Source organism: Mercenaria mercenaria, chromosome 5 (assembly GCF_021730395.1).
Source record: "Mercenaria mercenaria strain notata chromosome 5, MADL_Memer_1, whole genome shotgun sequence".
Classification (NCBI taxonomy): Eukaryota; Metazoa; Mollusca; class Bivalvia; order Venerida; family Veneridae; genus Mercenaria; species Mercenaria mercenaria.
The window spans coordinates 59,491,042-59,509,665 of record NC_069365.1 but is presented as its reverse complement, the minus strand read 5'-3'; the positions used below and the strand labels follow the sequence as shown (position 1 = coordinate 59,509,665).

The 18,624-nt window shown below is 34.8% G+C and overlaps 1 protein-coding gene across 1 annotated transcript; it reads left to right on the top strand.

The window, feature by feature from the left end:
• The first annotated feature begins 367 nt into the window (after window positions 1–367).
• On the top strand, window positions 368–17,722 carry LOC123557368 (medium-chain acyl-CoA ligase ACSF2, mitochondrial-like). The gene is given in 16 exon segments (XM_053543733.1): window positions 368–1,693; window positions 2,492–2,672; window positions 3,434–3,562; window positions 3,831–3,884; window positions 5,593–5,711; window positions 9,504–9,551; window positions 9,808–9,925; window positions 10,563–10,658; window positions 11,273–11,344; window positions 11,347–11,423; window positions 11,986–12,154; window positions 12,510–12,617; window positions 13,036–13,184; window positions 14,485–14,626; window positions 16,592–16,702; window positions 17,554–17,722. Coding segments are annotated over 16 exon segments (1,788 nt in total). The 5' UTR covers window positions 368–1,613; the 3' UTR covers window positions 17,689–17,722.
• Window positions 17,723–18,624: the final 902 nt, after the last annotated feature.

The following is an 18,624-nucleotide window of genomic DNA, read 5'->3' as shown; positions in this document are numbered from 1 at the left end:
TATTTTACTGACGTGCTATTCATTCACTGAAAGACTACTTATGCTCATGTTATGGGTTTTAGTGAGAAGTTGAGATGAATGCAAGACATCCGTTGAAAACTTGCCATTATTCATATATATTTTGTGGATATTTTTCACCACTTTTTATGGGGATAGGCCACTTGCTGACTTAAAACTACATATATGTTGCAGTGTATTTAAAAGATATTTGTTTCTTTTAATGTTATAGGAGCTGCATTGGTATTGTAAAAATAATAATTCAAGATGTGACATAAAATGTTGGTGTTAGAATCAGTTAAACAGTGTTTGTTGAAAAGTTCTGTGCATAGAAATTCTGAAATAGTAACAGCACAACATCAACATATCAGCATTTAATATCACAGCAAAACTAAACATGTCTTAATTTCCATGATTTGTTATGCTGATTTACTTTTCTAAATGGAATGAATTTTTCTTACACTCTTTAAAACAATATTGTCATCCAAAAGGTTGAAAAAAGTTTGTTTTTTAAATTGCAGTTTTGCCTGGTTTTAAAATGGGAAATATACGTTTTTTGGTCATAAAAATGTCATTATTACAGATATTTAAAGAAATCAGAAAGATCTACTATCCTCGGAGAAATACACAGATTTAATCTTGATCTTAAAAAATAAAGCCACAATTCACGAAAAAAAACCTGTTACTGATAGCGTGGATCGTACAATCATACAATGTGTAAAATTTGTTAAAGCATCATTTGCACAATTATAAACATACTCTCAACCAGTACATAAAAACGTTTCACCTTTATTTATTTCAGACTCTCGTGCGTGTTAAAAAAGAGGAAACATCGTTAACAACAACAGCCACAGTATCATTTCTCAATATAGGTGGGAAAATTTTCATTGTATGCACGTGCATTTTATTCCACTTCACCCGTATTCGCAGTAATGTACATGTGTTTCGCTGTAATTCATAATATGTTCTGTCACATTGTAAGGGTTATACATCGATGGCTCTCCAACCCCTATGATACCAGTTAAGGAGATGATAAACGGGGTTACCTCCAGGACCACAAACATAATTAAAAAGCATGAAATTGGTCAGTTTGCATACCATGAAATCGTTAAAATTGGTGGTCATGTAATTTCATAGTTTGAGTAAAAATTAGTAATTCGAGGGCATGTGCATTTATGAATTAAAACTTTTAACAAAACGTGAGTGAGAGTTGAACTTGTTCGTTTGGATTTAATTTTGTATATTGACTCAGCCGCGGAATCCACGAAAACTAGTTCCAAACAAATATCAATGATTTCACAAGTATTTTGCGACTAATACTGGTAGTTATGCTTGCTTGAAAATCATAAAACAAGATGAGCTGAAATAAAAGTTGAATAATGAACACATTTTAAATGGTATTTCGTTATCGTCATGTGTGAATGCACCCGCTTTAAAAGGTTGTTGCGCGCAAACGCGCGTGCTTTTGACATACGTGATCTGTTATTAAATATATATGTCTTTACTATCTTATGGGTGAATGCATGTTCCGGTATTATAGTGTTTAAATATACTGAACTTAAACCGACGATGTTTGACATGTGAAATAAAGAAATGCAGATTTGACTTGGAAAGCTATGCCTAAATCGAAAGTATTGTTGGGAATATTTGGAAGGCAAAAGTTACAGACCGAGAAATGTATGAATCGGGCTTTGAGGTAAGTGTTTTTATGTAAGTTGAACATTTGACCTCATCCGTTCTTATTTACACCTTTTATAAGAATTTCACTGTGTTGTTTGCGAATCACTAAAGAAACTATACTGATGTCCAATTGTACATTACTCTTTGTGTTGAAACCTTTCATGTTTACACAGTTCTAAGCATTTTATTGTTTTAGGTATGTTGACATGACATGGATATAACAGTCATTTCCAGCTAGTGATAGTGTTTATATTTTAGTCAGCGAGACAGCCTCAGAAAACTGTACTTTTTTAGTTCAAATAGTCTTGGCTTAATAAATATTTTATATTGTCTGCCATTCATTATACGTGATTAAGCGTATATTTCATACATATACTAATAAGACTTACATGCATACGTATACCTATAGGCATGACAGAACTGTCATGATACTTAGGCAGTTATTGCATACGTTGAAACAAACTACGCATAATGAACTTTTTAAAGGTATATTAGGCATGACTGTCTTGTTGAGCGGTCATTTTTAATAAATATTGCAAACATGTTCATGATTTTGTAACAAATTTAACAATCTTGTTTTCTGGAGAGAGGGCAATGAAATGTCATTGTAGGAACCCTCTCCTGGAGTAAACGAACAAAGATTTAGAACATGACAAAAAATTAAGGATGAGCGGCAGATTAATGTTATGTTACTTTATAAACAAATAACTCGAAAAGACTAGTTAAACTAACTTGATTCAATTAATGAAAAGTTTCCGTATGTTTCAGCGAAGATTGTTTAAATTTGTAGTAGAGATATTTTAAGCCTTTATAGTTGCAGTTCCCGCCTACGTACCACGAGCTGGAGTTACACACACGGAACAAGTGATGTCCCCTTGCGAGGGATCACTATTGGTAAACTGTTACAGTCACAGACGGAGAAAACTCCCGACAGAGAAGCCGTCATATTTCCGTCGGCAGGTGTCAGGAAGACATTCTCACAGTTACTTGAAGAGGTGAGATTTCATCTATTTATACGCATAGGAAAATGCTTTATTTTATCAGCAGCATGGATATTGTATAGAGGAGAGAACAATTTTCAAAACTTCAACATTAATTCATTTTCACTATAAAAGTTCATTCAACAGTTTTTAACTAAACATAACTAAAAGAGCATTATATTTCACTTTAAAAGTAACCTAATCCTATCTCTAGCTATCCCCTCCCTCTCCCTCTTCCTCCGTCTACACTCTAAAATATACGTTCATGTATGGAAGAAATGACAGACGATTAAGCCCGTTTTTAAACTGGTATTGCTTAAAAATACCGGTCTCTTTCCATTAACAAAATTGAATCTTGATAAAACCCTGAGGGGGCCTCCGTGGCCGAGTGGCTAAGGTCGTTGACTTCAAATCACCTGCCCCTCATCGATGTGGGTTCGAGCCTCACTCGGGGCGTTGAATTCTTCATAAGAGGAAGCCATCCAGCTGGCTTACGGAAGGTCGGTGGTTCTACCCAGGTGCCCGCCCGTGATGAAATAATGCACGAAGGGGCACCTGGGGTCTTCCTCCATCAAAGCTGGAAAGTCGCCATATGACATATGATTGTGTCGGTGCGACATTAAACCAACAAAATAAATAAATAGATAAATGATAAAACCCTGTGTACGGTAGTTGCTGTACCAGAGAATGTAACCCATCAGTAGCATTTCGTGCTATACCTTTCATAAAAAGGAGGAGAAATAAAACAACAACATTGAATTAAATTTTCTTTACAGAGTGACCGTTTTGCAGCGGGTCTGTTAGAGCTTGGACTCCAGAAAGGGGATCGAGTAGGAATCTGGGGTCCCAACTCGATAGAATGGGTCCTCACGCAGTATGCCACAGCTAGAGCAGGCTTGATTTTGGTAAGTTTAAGATTCCAAATAACTTCAGCAACCTAATTCAGAAAACAGATGACGCAAGTGACGTTGTCCAGCGCGGTTTACATCGGCTTAATAGCACTCTATAAGGCTCTAATATTTCTAAAAAAAATGTCAATTTTATCTTTATAACGAGTTCATGCCAGGAGAGTTTAAGAATGAATACATATGAAATGAATGTTCAAGACATAAAATAAGATCAATCATTTTGCTTGTATCACGTAGACCGTTATGATTGTGTCTGTTTTTACAGGTGAATATAAACCCTTTATACCGAAGTTTTGAACTGGAGTACGCTCTACAGCTGGTAAGTATTTGATTTCGTTTTCAACACTTTAATTACTTGGTCAGTACAGGTTCATCTTGTCCGCTCGATGGTTTAATTCTTTGTCGGTTTGCATACTCGATCGAGACATTAAATTTTTGGTCCTCGTGGCCATTACACCATCAACCTCTCTTCCATGCGGAGAAGATTTCAACCACCTTTGGTGAACAGATGAATACTTTTTAGTATTCATGAATACGATTTGGAAAGTTAACAACTGTTCACAACAGAAGAAGGTTTGACTAGATAGCTAGCGATACGCGTTCAGTATCTGGTTGCGACCACTGGCACCAGAACAGAAAGAAAATGCCTCTGTACATGTAATACCACCCCCCTGGGTATTCTATAAGAACCATGGTCATGAAGGGGAAAATATACTAACCCGTTTCAATCGCGCATGTCATACCTAAAACACGCAGTTCGGTAAATGTGTACTATGGATATCAAACAAGTGGTAATTAATCTTCCATTATGTACCGGTCACATTTCTTCAATACATCTATCTTAGAAAAGCAACGCGTAGTTTATAGTTATTTCAACGTTACACAAAAATCTTGCTTGAACTTCCCTTCCCTGGTGAAGTTCCGTTCTAGATTACAAAACCATTCTGATTGGCTAATGTGAAAATGTATGTCAATCGTCATTTTACTACACGTGTTCGCTTAAATGTGCATATGCAGCATAAATGTGCAAAATGAATAAAATAAACAGAACATACGATTTCAAATTGAAGATCATATACAAGATGAATTTCATTCATCATTTCGGGTTTTATTGTAAAAATGTGATTTTTTTAATTCTGTTTTTGTTTGTTTACATTTCGCCAAACATGTGCACACTGCCGTGACCTCTAGACCGGATGTTGTTCATTAGGGAAGGTCAAGCAAGTTTTTTCTGTAACGTTGACGAAAGCATAAAATAATCTCAGCAATATGGAATATTGAGACAATGTGACTGGTGCACGATGGAAGATAAATTATCGCTTGTTCAATATACTAGGTACCCATTCACCGAACTGCGCGTTTAAGTTGAGAAATTTACGATTGAAACGGGTTAGTATATTTTCCCGTTCATGACCTTCTTATAGAATACCTAGGGTAGGGTATAACATGTACAAAGGCATTTTCTTTCTGGTCTGGCGCCAGTGGTTGCGACTGATATCCCGAATAAATTTTACTTAGATTAGTACATGTACTGTATTTCAAGCGGTAGCGGCATAGACTTAATGCTGGGGATGTAAATATCAAACATGTCTTAGGCTCCGCGCGAAATAAGTTTTCTAACCATTCAAGCTGTGGATTTTCCTCGACTAACCTTGTTAATTGATTTGAAGAATCTTTTACCTTGAATTAGTCAATTTTGTTAGTTAGTATAGAAAACATAATCGTTATTCGTGTTACTTATTAGGAATTAAGGACCGCAATTTTAACTACAGTTAAGCAGTATGAATGGTTATACGTCTGAGTCTCAGTGTAGAGATAAGTCTCAGAATTCAGTCCTATAATTGGCCAATCGCATCAGAAATTATGCTGTAGTTTTAACATTGATATCAAACAAGGTAGTTTTATCCTGGGCCGTGGAATCTGACTTAACCGCTTACATTTTTAGCATTACGGAGTCCCAAATCTTAATGAATCAGAAACATCAATTACAGACCAGCAAATAAAACAATATACTTTCTGTTTGACAGGTTGACTGTAAAGCGATAGTATGTGCCAAAGAGTACAAGGACCAGCTATACTATGAGATAATGTTCCAGCTTGTACCGGAACTGGCTTCGTGTAAACCAGGACAACTTCAAAGTCATATGTAAGTTCATTATCCAGAGTATGACGTAGACATTATGCGAGGAATCCCTACGTCTGTAAAGGGTTACCCAGCGTTAAAACAAAATATATTACGTTGTGCGTGTAGAAATGACATGATGTGCCCATATTTGATTTTTCCGTATACTGTTTTATTAGGTTCATATATAGACTTTATTAAAGATGTATAACAAACTTTCTTTTTTTTTCTTTTATAAATTTATGATGTACTATTTGCTATATTTTAGGAAGTTGTGTTTTATTGAAAGTTTAAACACCCAACCTCTCAAATTCTATTGGTAACAGTTTTTATAATCATTATTTTGGCGGCCATTTTGATTTTGATTTCAAAATGGCCGCCTCAAATTATGTCATTTTCCATTTTCTTACCAATTAAATTTCTCTAAAATGTACTGTATGCACTTTGTATGTTACATTAATGCTAAACAAGTTTAAATGGAACATTTAATTCTATCTTGTGTTTTTATTTATTATAATTTGCAATATCTTCAAAATACAGGTATGACATGAACAAAATACATTTCTTTATACAAAATATGTCTAAATCAACCATACTGTATGTCTTTTAAGGTAATCTTTACAATTTAAAGCATAGCGATAACATGATAAAGGCGAAGTAAAGGGAGGTAAAATGCACAAATGTGTATTTGCTTCTTGGCATCCTATATTATCAAAATTATTCAATTATCTGCAAAGCGATTGCATTTATTACATTAAATTAGTCAAGGTAAACTTTGTGTGTTATTATCAATATTTATCTTTTTAGTTTAATAAGAAGGGAGATAATTAAAAAATGTGAGAAATATATCCAGATATTTTAGAATAAACATTCAGACTGTACCAATTTTTCTCTATTTTTGGAGCTGCAGTTATGGTATACAATGCTTTATTACAAAACTTTTAACTTGAATAAAATAAATAGGAAATACCGGGAAGTAACTTTAAGATACATTGTTGTAATTATTATCAAATGTTCATTTTGTGGTGTTATACTTTTATTAAATTGAGGCTGTCTCAGACCAATGCATGACTGAGTGGCTAAAAGACCTTTCTTTACAATTCAAAGCTGGGCATTGACTTTCAAATCAATTCGCCATCAATTATGCGAGGTTGAAATCCTTCATGTGACGTAAAATTCTTTCAGTTTTTTTTAGTTAGCAATGCAGCTGTTCACCGAAGATTATTTTTTCTGCCCGGGCATCTGCTTATGCCTATAATGGTGGGCGCCTGGGCCTTACTTTACCATTCAGAGCTGAAAAATTGCCATATTCCTAAATTGTTTTGGCGGGACATAAACCCTAAAATTAAACAAAACTTCATGGCCCAGTTCTTGAAGACACTCTTATGTTGTACATAATTATACATGTTTAAAGTTTTACATCACATTGACACAGTGCAGAATAAATGGCAACTTTCTATCTGTAATAGTTGAGGAAGACTCATGTGCCCTTCTGGGCATTATTTCGGGCATATTTGGGCACCTGGCTGAACCACCGACCTTCCGCGAGCAGGCTGGATGACTCACATGATGACTAAAGCAGGGCGCGAACCCTCAGAGACTATGGTCTAGTGATTTGATACCGACATCCTTCACCACTTGGTTACAGAAGCACCTTGCTAACTGTACTAGATGACCAGTTAGATTGTCAAAAATAAAACATTACTGAATAGAACATTTACATTTCTGTGCAATGTAATGTGTTATTCAATGAGTTAATTATGATTTTGAAAAAAAGGTTCTACATATTAAGCAGAAAGATATTTCCCTTGCTTGTCTTGCATTAATGGTTTCTGGTTTTTTAATACGTGTAGTAAATCATTTAAATGTAACTGGGTATTCAATTTGTATGTCAATAAAATCCTTTAAAAAATGTCGAAAAAGTTTGACATTAACTGGACCATGATAAATGAAATATGATTACAAAAGAGGGCTAAAGGCGTTGAATTTGGGAGAATAAAGTGAAGTATAAATGTTAAACTCGGTGATGCTCAGCCAGAGTCATTTTAAACAAAATATGACAATATTAAAACTTCCTAATCTCGGGATTTTCGTACAATACTAAAGGCAATTTTAAGATGTGGTTGCTTATCATTTCTTGATACCACAAGAGTTCAAGGAAAGAAAGGCACTTCTGTGGCATTTTCTTTTGTATATTCAACCCTAGTCTCATCAGATAGTCGACATTTCAAGAAATAGTTAAACCAAACTGATTTGTAACAGGCTTCCTGATATTAGATTTTGGAAAAACTGTACTCTTACATGTAAAGTGCGTTCTAGTGACAATGATGTTTAAATGAAAAGAAAATCAGATAATAACTCTAATTTCATCACCATTATCCATATTTGTGTTTTCTTACACTTTAATAGGTATTCATTGCTGCAGGGACTTTTTAGCTCACCTGAGCACGAAGTGAGGTATTGTGATCACGCTGTGTCCGTCGACCGTCGTCCGTCCGTCCGTCCGTGCGTGCGTCAAGTCGTCCGTCGTCAACATTTGTGTTTAAACGACATTTTCTCCAAAATCACCAAATGGATTTTAATGAAACTTGGCCATGATATTTCTTGGGTGATTCACTACTAAAATTGTTCAAACGGTTCCACTTGGTTGCACATAGGGGCTGCCAGAGCTAAAAATAGAAAAAAAACTTCAAACGACATCTCCTCCTAAATCGATAGTCCGACTTTGAAATAATTTCACACAAGTAGTCCTTATGCTACCTTCTACCAAGATTATTCAAATTATACCGATTCGTCAAAAAACATGGCCGCCAGATGGCGTGGTCACTTTTCCCTATATGTATATAGTGGAAACTTTAAAAATCTTTTATGTGTGAAACTGCTGGCTCGATTTTAAAATAAGTTTGCACAAATGGTTCTTGTGTGACCCTCTACCAAGATTGTTCAAATTTTTCCGATTCGTCAAAAAACATGGCTGCCAGGGGGTATGCTCACTTTTCTTCTCTGAATCAATAATAGCTAGAGCCATGATATTTGGCGTGTGATATCAGATTTGTAATGTGTACCATAATTGTTCAAATTATTGCCATAGGTTCAAAAGTGTGTGTGACATGTATATTATGCAGTCTAACATAGAAGAAACCTTACTTTGTACTTATACAAACACACTTGAAGCCTTGTACGCAGGTGAGCGCTTTAGGGTCAATGACCCTCTTGTTTCTACATCCTTTCAATCAATATTTATAAATACAATGTCGTTAAATAATTGATACTATCTTTAAGATTAATGCCTTAAGCATGTTTTTGGATAAATGTACTATTTCTTTTAAAGAATGACCAGTTTAACAATTTAAAAATTAGATGTATAAAAAGACGATTTTCTACCTATAATACTAAATCAATACTTGATTAAAACTTTAAAGAAACCTTATAAATACAATCCTTTACTATTTAGAAATATAAATTTCCATTTCTTAATTAGAAAAACAGGTTTATTTGAAGGCTAGATTGAATATATAAGGGCATACTAACTGAAATATAGCAGCCATTTTGAAATTCAAGATGGCTGCCACGCTGATGGCCGAAAAAAATGTTACACATAAGCTTTCATAAAAACATAACTTTTCAAAATACAGGCAAAAAATCACAGGATTACATTTCGCCACAGAGTACGTTTCATGTAACAGGTTCTTATTGTCTTTTACTGTAACAGTTAGTTCATTTTTATACACAATTTATATACGTATGCTTAATGAAGGATTTGAATGAAATATATATTGTTTTGAAACTTATTTTTGCCACATTGTCTTTTTTCAGTTTATCAGGCTTAAAGTACATTATTATGATGGGGGAAGAGGAATTTCCGTAAGTTTTTAATGTTATAAAATTTTAAAGAGCTGTCTTGTGCGATTGTACAGTTTTCTTTGAACTCAACTTGATATGTTAATTTTAATATCTAAAATCTTAGATAATAACTGAAACTGTCTAACCTCATGAAAAGGTGTTTATGCTTACTGCTGATTAATTCACCTTTTCCATAGCAAGGGATTTTCAATATTTAATACTAGTAATTCCGTTTAAGTAGGTAGTGGTGTACGTATTGCAGTTAATTTTTTTCCAGAGGAACCCTAAAGTTTTCTGACGTCATGAGCGCCGGAAGTGAAGCAAGCGTCCGGCAGATTGCTGATCTGCAAGACAGTCTGCAGTTTGATGATCCTATAAATATACAGTTTACGTCAGTAAGTATGACGTGTGACTTTATTTTTTTCAGCAGATAATGATCATATCTAACAGCTGGAAATTCTACATTGTCAAGATAAACATCTAGGCCAATATGTCAAAATGTAATTTTAAGTGGACTGACGTACTGACACTTGTCCACTCATAAATACATATTAACTTTACGCTTTATCATCAGAGATCAAATTTCAAGACAACATTGCGAATAGTTTCTTTTGCCATGTTTTAGTTTCTTGTAAAAAGCGCAGCTTCAATAAAGCGGCCAAAGATATAGGTGTTAAGTTAGTCTGCAGCGCTCTGGTGAAAAGACTTTCTACCTGTTTGGACATGTTTGAAAATTGGACAATTAATGAGAATTGGAAACAACACATCTGCCGAAAATATCGTCAATTTTATTCCGTCAAAATTTCATGATAATCCGATGGAAAGTGGCGCATTTCATACATTATATATATAAGGTAAAAGCAAATAATTAAAAAAAAATTCTTTGCCTATTATACTTACAAGTGAAAAGGCTATAAAAACTGACATTGGTTTTGCTTTATATGAAACAGTGCTGTTGGTGTGTTTCAATGCATACAGTCGTCAGCTGAAACATTTCACAATCATATAACATACTCTCAAGTCATGTTTCAGGGTACAACTGGAGTTCCAAAAGGAGCAACACTTTCCCACCATAATATTGTCAACAACAGCTATTTCACTGGATTGCGACTAGATTACCATAACAGGGTATATGTGAAATCTTGTCATCTGATATTCTTTCAATATATATATGTGCACAAATGTGAAATAAAGGTGATATTTGTTTGTTTCAGTGTAAGACTGAAATATCTTTTAATATAAATTATAATTATAGCCAAAGCTCTGTTAAGTCGATATTCTACATAAGACGAATTCGGCATGGTTTATCAACTTGAACGCTACTCGCCCACAGTTTGGGTTATTTTTTTTTAACAAGTTCATTTCCACCAAGTTTTGCATAGAATGTTTATATGTCACTGAACAAAATGATAAAGTGGGTGAAAATAAAAGTTAAATATTGGTGAAAATGCAAGAAGAATGTAAATTATCTGCATTATTTCAACAGCGTTACAACGGTTTACTACCTTCTGCAATGTATTTTGGTTATTCATAAGAATATCTTGCAAAAATCTTATGCCAATATGTTTGTAGTCACTTTCAGAGTACACACTTTTTTTTTTTTTTAAGGAAATTATTTTTCGCCTAAAGTGTGTGGTTTAGTACCTTTAGATTTAGTGAGAAATTCCTTTAAACCTTTAAATGAGCTTTAAATACATGTTTGATAGTGTAACAGCACAACAATATATTGTTCAATATTTTAGCCAGCTCGGATTTGTTGCCCTGTGCCTTTGTATCATTGTTTTGGGATGGTTGTGGCGTGTTTGCAGATATACCTAACCATGGTGCCACTTGTGTATTCCCGGCTCCGGTATTTGATCCCTCTTCTTCTCTAGCAGCTGTTGCCGCGGAAAAGTAAGAATTTAAGCATATACACATGTACTTAAAATGCGTACTAAAATGAATAATGAAATTTCATATTAAAAATGCATTGACTTTGGGCATGATAAACACATGAAAAGTCTTACACAGCATTTTGAAAAGATAGAGGACAAGTGTATTGACACAAGTATCAGTAACAAATTAAATTAACTACTACTGTGAAGGACTTCTCAACACTGATAATGTAGCTCCTGCTAAAATTACACAATTTAACTCTTAATGACGAGCGATTGTTTTGAATGAAGTCCTGCATTTTCAGCACTTATTCAAACGACCCTTGCGCGTAGCGGCTAATAAGAAGTCCGTATCAGCAAGACGTTTTTATTTGAATATTCAAGGCGCCATTGCGATACTGTCTGACTCTTCACATTGGGGAACGGATGTGTATTTACTTCTTGCACCATGTTTTAATAGATTCGATAACTTTTAAAAAAAAATCCCATGGCCTTTTTCATAGCAGTATATAATATATACATGTGAGATGTGAAATATTGGTTTCCTGCCTAAAATGTATCTTGTCTTTATGAATTTGTAGGTGTACAGCATTATATGGCGTGCCAACCATGTTTATAGATATGCTGAACCACTGTGAATTCCACAAGTTTGATCTGTCTACACTGTACACCGGTATAATGGCAGGATCGTCATGTCCTGTTGAAACTATGAGACAAGTTATTGCTTAAATGCACATGGACGAAGTCACGGTAGGTCACAGTGTATATGTCAAGGTGAAAAGTTTAATGTCGTTCTCTTTTAAAGAATCTATTCGCTAGAGACATAGATCCTGTAAAGAATTTCTGTTCAAACACAGTATTGTGAAAATCGTTAAAATCAGAGAGTGACTAATTTTCTCTGAAAAGTATATATATGTAAGAATGGTGAAGTCACCGTTTTGTTACAGATTTAAAGAGTGCAAGTCCGTTAGCGTTTTATATGATTTAGTTTGTACACATATGTGCTGTTCGAGGTTCTCATGTACACAAATATTTAACTATAACAAAAGTGAATAAATTTGAACGATGCAGTTATTAATTGGTGTATCGACTGCGAATTTTTCAGGTTTGTTACGGCGCCACAGAAAATAGTCCTACAACGTTCCAGAGCAAACGAAATGCTCCGATTGACAAACGTGTGTCAACGGTCGGAACTGTCCATCCACATGTAGAGGTAAACCCTTGCTGTCAAAGTGATTTAATTTAAGTAAGCGTGTTCCGATTGCGTTTATTGCGAGGAGACTACGTTATTTTTTTCTTATTTTCCAAAAGATCTGTGCACGTGACTGACGTGCTGATGGAGATTTTTTGTGCGTTTTGTATTTTAAAACATTGATTGGAGAATTTGTTAAATAACACTATAAAACGAACCCTTTTATTAACAAGATAACGATTGATCAAACAATCTCTGTTAACATTCAGCAACTTCAGAAGTATGATGTAACTAAGGTCGTCCTAAAACTGCCATATACAGCGATTTCAGATGTGAAAAATATTGGGAAGCATGCCAGAAAATAACACACATGTTAAAGTATTTATAAAGAAAACTTTGGTTTTCAATTTTTCCGTTTATCATCCAGAGTATATTTCAGGCCAAAATTATTGATGAAAATGGGAAAATAGCAAAAGTTGGTACCGCTGGAGAATTATGCACGAGAGGTTACACGACAATGCTCGGGTACTGGGGGGACGAAGATAAAACACGAGAAGTCTGTCTACCCGACAGATGGTATCTTACAGGGTAATTAGAATACATGTAATACACAATTGTGTTTTTGGCAGATTAAAAAAACTTACCTTAGATAGTTGTTCTGCATGATTTGCTTAAACCTTAATTTTACAAACGTAAGTATACACGTAGAAATTTTGCAAATAAAAAAACATTGTAATGTGCTAGATTATTTGCTAGACACTATCTCGAATAGATTTTTTTCTATTATTTAGGTTTTAAGGATTCAGTGCAAATTTCAAGATCTGTTGAAGGTATTATTTAAGAAGTGAGATATTTTCTTTCGGTGTTCATGCGAAATGAACGAGAGAATAGGATCGGAAAACCCATGCTATTACATTTACTATTATAATTATTTCCTTTTCATTTGTAATCAGGATTAAATTTTAAAGTGCATACATTTTGTTGCATTTAACATTAAAATCAGCTTCCCGGCCATTCTGTTCACCACACGGAACAATGCGATGCATTAAAAGAAGTTTCTCACTGACTATACGCGGACGTCGTCAAAACAGCGGAAACAGTAGAAATTGACTAACTTTCGCACCTTTCCTTTTGCTGTCCATACGAAATTTTTTTCAACGAAAAAGAATACGGCGGATGTAAATATCTGGAATTATTTCATGTGTCTACATTTTTGTTATCATTTGAAAGGAAAAATGTTGTTGTTTTAATAAATGTACACGAGATGGATTATTTTCCTTTCCGAACGTCGGGTCCAGACTTTATTCTATGTTATCAGGATAGGTGACATTACACCATGATTTTCGGTTTTTCGAAAGTGTAAAACTGCCTTAAGTTTGCTGTAGTTGATGTATGTTTCGGTTACCTAATGATGTCACAGTTTAGAACGTTCCATGACAATATATCACTAGCTGTTACATCAAGTATTTGCCCATATTCCTAAATAATAATAATTGACACTAAATTTTCAGGGAAAATATATTCAGAAAAAAAGTTGAATATGAAGTTAAAGATTTTGGATTCTTATAAAATATAGATTTGTCCAGGGCTGGTATTCATAAAGCTCCTACGGGAAAATTTTTCCTAAGGGACTTACTAAGGGAAAAGTTCCAAAGCATTTTATGTACAATCGTTGAGATAGTTGGAATGGCTAACAATATTGTCACATACTGTTTGGCATAGTAATGACGATTATCAATAAATCTTATAAACTCTACACTTTTCTTTTGTGCTATGTTGTTCAGGACATTTTACAAAGTGAAGGATTTTCCTAAGTTTTCTCCTAAGGAGCTTTATGAATAAGGGCCCTGGAGTGCTTTTAATATAATAGGTGCGTCGTCTTTTCCAGGGACATAGCTGTTATGGATGAAAACGGCTTTGTACAGATAACAGGTCGCAATAAAGATATGATCATACGAGGTGGGGAAAACATTTATCCGTTAGTGATAGAGCAAGTCTTGTATACTCATCCAAAGATCAAAGACGTCCAGGTAACGGTGAATTGTTGATATACCTACCCTGTTGTATTCCGAAGGTGTCGAAGGCCCGGGTGGCATAAAGTGTTTGAACAGTCCGTCCGTCAGTCCATCTTTCCGTCACACTTTCTTATGAACTGAACTCCCCCTACATTTACCATCCAGTTGAAATGAAACTTGGTATATATCATCAACATGAAGTGGACATACATTTTTTGTATTTGATGTGGTCACTTTAATATAATGTATAAAATTCTGGTACTGACGTAACATTGTCATGCAGTTCTTTATTTCTAAGAATCCTTAAGATATGTGGAATGCGGCCGACTCTAAAACAGCTGTAATTGCCAGCCGCTCTAAACGCTTTCTCGAAATCTACCATTTTAGAAATCACTCAATGAGGCCTCCATAGCCGAGTGGTTAAGGTCGCTGGCTTCAAATCACTTGCTCCTCACCGATGTGTGTTCGAACTTTACCCGGAGCGTTGAATTCTTCATGTGAGGAAGCCATCCAGCTGGCTTATTGAAGGTCTATGCTACTACAGGTGCCCCTCGTGATCAAACACCTGGGGTCATTATTCACCGCGAAAGCTGGAAGGTCGCCATATGGTTTCAAATTGTGCGACGTTAAACTCAACAATAAGAGCTCTTAATTTATGACCCGAAAATTCCGATTATCGATAACTCGTCACAAAAGGATATTCACCGCAAAAAAATGAAATTCCTATACACAAATTTGAACGAGCAACTACTCCTCAAAACAATCTCTCGAGCTATACTAAATACAGATCAGTCAAACGCCAGTCAGTCAAATCTGGTTTCAATAAGCCTCGTTACATTTCGACTCTACGAATATCCATCAATATTCACCTCATTATCATACGAATACTTTATAAAATTGCACTCTAGCCATTCTACTATGAATCAGTCAGTATTTTTAGTTGCCGGTGTGTTACTTTCTTTACCTTGAGCTAAATTTCTAATAAGATATTTAATGTTAATAATCGTAATGTATATACATCACAATAATAATCCTACAAATAATTATATTAAGTATATACAAGCACATCGCGACCTCTATGGTCATTATATTGCATTTTATCTTTAGTTATGGCCCTTTTTGGAATTGAAATATTACAACTACATCAGAACATTGTGTAAACTACTTCTACAGTTTTAATTCAGATGAAATAAAACTTTTGCTGGAGTTATGGCCCTTTCTTAGACTTATGAATATTACAACTACATCAGATTCAGAACATTATTTCAACAGCCCCTAAATTGTCCATCAAATTAAAATGAAACTTACCTACTTTATCAACATAAAGTGGACATTTCCATGGTCTCGGATTTCTTTCTGGAGTTGTGGCCCTTTTTAGAGTTATCAATATGACAAGTACACCAGAAATGAGAATATTTGGTACTCCACTCCACTCTCTTTTTAAAGCGAAGTCGGTATGCATCATCAACATGAAGTGGACATGCGAATATTGTTTGGACTGTCATATCCGGTAGGTTTGGAGGTATTGCCCGTTTTGGATTTTGAAAAAGTATACTTACATCAGATCATTGTGTACTTAACTTCTGTTCCAGTTTCCATCTAACTGAAATGAAACACACGGTATACATCCTCAACATGAAACGGATATGCACATATTGTTGGGACTTTCATCTCTGTTTTGTTTTTAGAATTCTAGCCCCTTTTTTGACATCAGTATTACAAATAACATCAGAACATTGTATACTCATCTCTGACAGCTGATCCAGATGCTAGTCTTCAGTAATCATATTCAAAATATTTAGCATTCTTTATTATTCAATGATATACATGTGTATATGTAACCATGATCATTTTTCATTTTTGAAATAGTGCTTTTTTTCAAAACCAGAGAATTCCATCCGTCTGTTGAAATCATTCGTGACTTTTAGGATCGATTCATGTATTTCAGTATTTTATATCGATTAATCTATATCCAACTAGGTTGTTGGTGTGCCAGACAAACGCCTTGGGGAGCAGGTTTGTGCCTGGGTAGAGTTGAAGGATGGCGAAATAGCGACAGAAGAAGAAATCAGGGCATTATGTAAGGAAAAGGTAATAGCGCAATTCATTCTTTTTGCTGTTGCTAAATTTTCTGAACACTGAAGCCAAGTAATCTTGATCAAATATTTGTACTATTCTTCTGACTGGCATGCTAATTAAACAGGGAGACCGCACACATACGGAACTCGAGGTTTTGAGTTCTATCCCCGGGCGAGGCGTATGTCCTCTCCGGCGATTTGATAAAGACATTGTGTCTAAAATAATTTGTCCTCCATAGCTGATTCAAGTGGGAAGTTGGATTTTACTGTTGGAGAACAGAATGCAGGAACACTATTAAGGTTAACTGTCCTCCGTTACATGTTGTAATGATGTTGTTAAACGACGCGCCCCCCCCCCCCACCCCCCCACCCACAACCCCTCGAGCCCCCATGAAAAAAATGATATTTTCTCTTAAACCTCTTTTCTGTATATGCTTATCAAGAGAGTCAGAGAAGAAAAAATATTACCAATTAAATCATTGTAAACGAGGTTTTGTGGTATGAGAGGGCTTTAATATCTGATGCCAGTATTTTCTACGTTAAAACTTGAGAAGTATACTTTGTGAACTTTCAAATTCTTAAATGGATTCCCACTGGAGATATATACAGTCACATATAAAACACAAAACTTCATGTAAATGCAGATGGTTAAAATTAAGTTTCTTTTTTTGTTGTTGTTTTTTCACTTTGTTGTTGAGGATGATGGTAAAACAGTCAGAAATATCTAAAAATATCAATAGTACTAGAACATTAAACACAATTTCTCAAATATTTATTTGAAAGTTTGGCAAAAAGTTTTATTGGTTTTTACAGCAAATGTTGATAACTACTGGTTTGATTACTTAATTTTTCTGACCTTTTTAGGTTGCAAGGTTTAAAGTACCAAAATATGTTCAGTTTGTCAAAGACTTTCCGCTGACGGTGACGGGGAAGGTATAGAAATACAAAATTAAGGAAGAAGCTATTAAATCACTGGGGCTAGAACATGTACTGCGGTAGATTATATTCAAATTGAATGACCATGTGAGCGACACGAGAAAAGAATCTGTAGATATCGTTGAGGTATTAACTATCAATCGTTTATTATTATATACTATATATAACATTAAAGCAGCGTGAATTACTTATACTTACAGTTTCTGACAGTGGTCAAATTAAGGGTTTTCATTCAAGTCAGGTTACTTTTTATTTTTAAAAGATGTCATAGTGTCAAATGTTATTGCTCAGCAATGTCAGATCGCGTCAATTAGGGTTAACATGAACGCGAACCTTTAAAGCAAAGTCTGGATCCGCCAATGTGAAGAAAATGAAGTAAATTGATTTTGCGAAGTCAACTGTTATTTACGTAGTTACGGTTTATCCTTGACATCTATAGGAAAACATTCATGGGACCAACCAGTTTAAACAATTATAGAACAGAAAACGACGTTTCTTGGAGATAGGTCGTAAGTACCCTTGATATTTTCAATATTTATATTCAAGAATTGCATTTGACTTTAAATTTCAGGTGCAGAGTAACAATTGAGTAAACATATATTTAGTAATGTAGCTCGATCTATTATTCGATACGGTGGTACGAACGAGGATTTAGTTTCTGTTGCTTAATTCATGGACCCTACGAAAGATAAAAGGTTATCAAGTATTTATACGTTCAAACAGTTCGTAACAAATTTAATAGGCCTACTGTGTATTAATGCGTGGCAAAAACAAATTTAATTTAAATATTTTATTTCTAAACATGTTAGAAAAAAATCCTAATAAGTGGCTGACATATATATATACTAGGTAAATATAACTCAGCCGGGCTTTTCTTCTACCATTTAGAATACGACCCTGGTGTAAGGCAGTAACATGGCGTGTAGAATCTTCAGAATTATGAAATGTATGATTAACCACGCCATGTACCCGGATAATCCTAACTCTGTTCAGCGACCC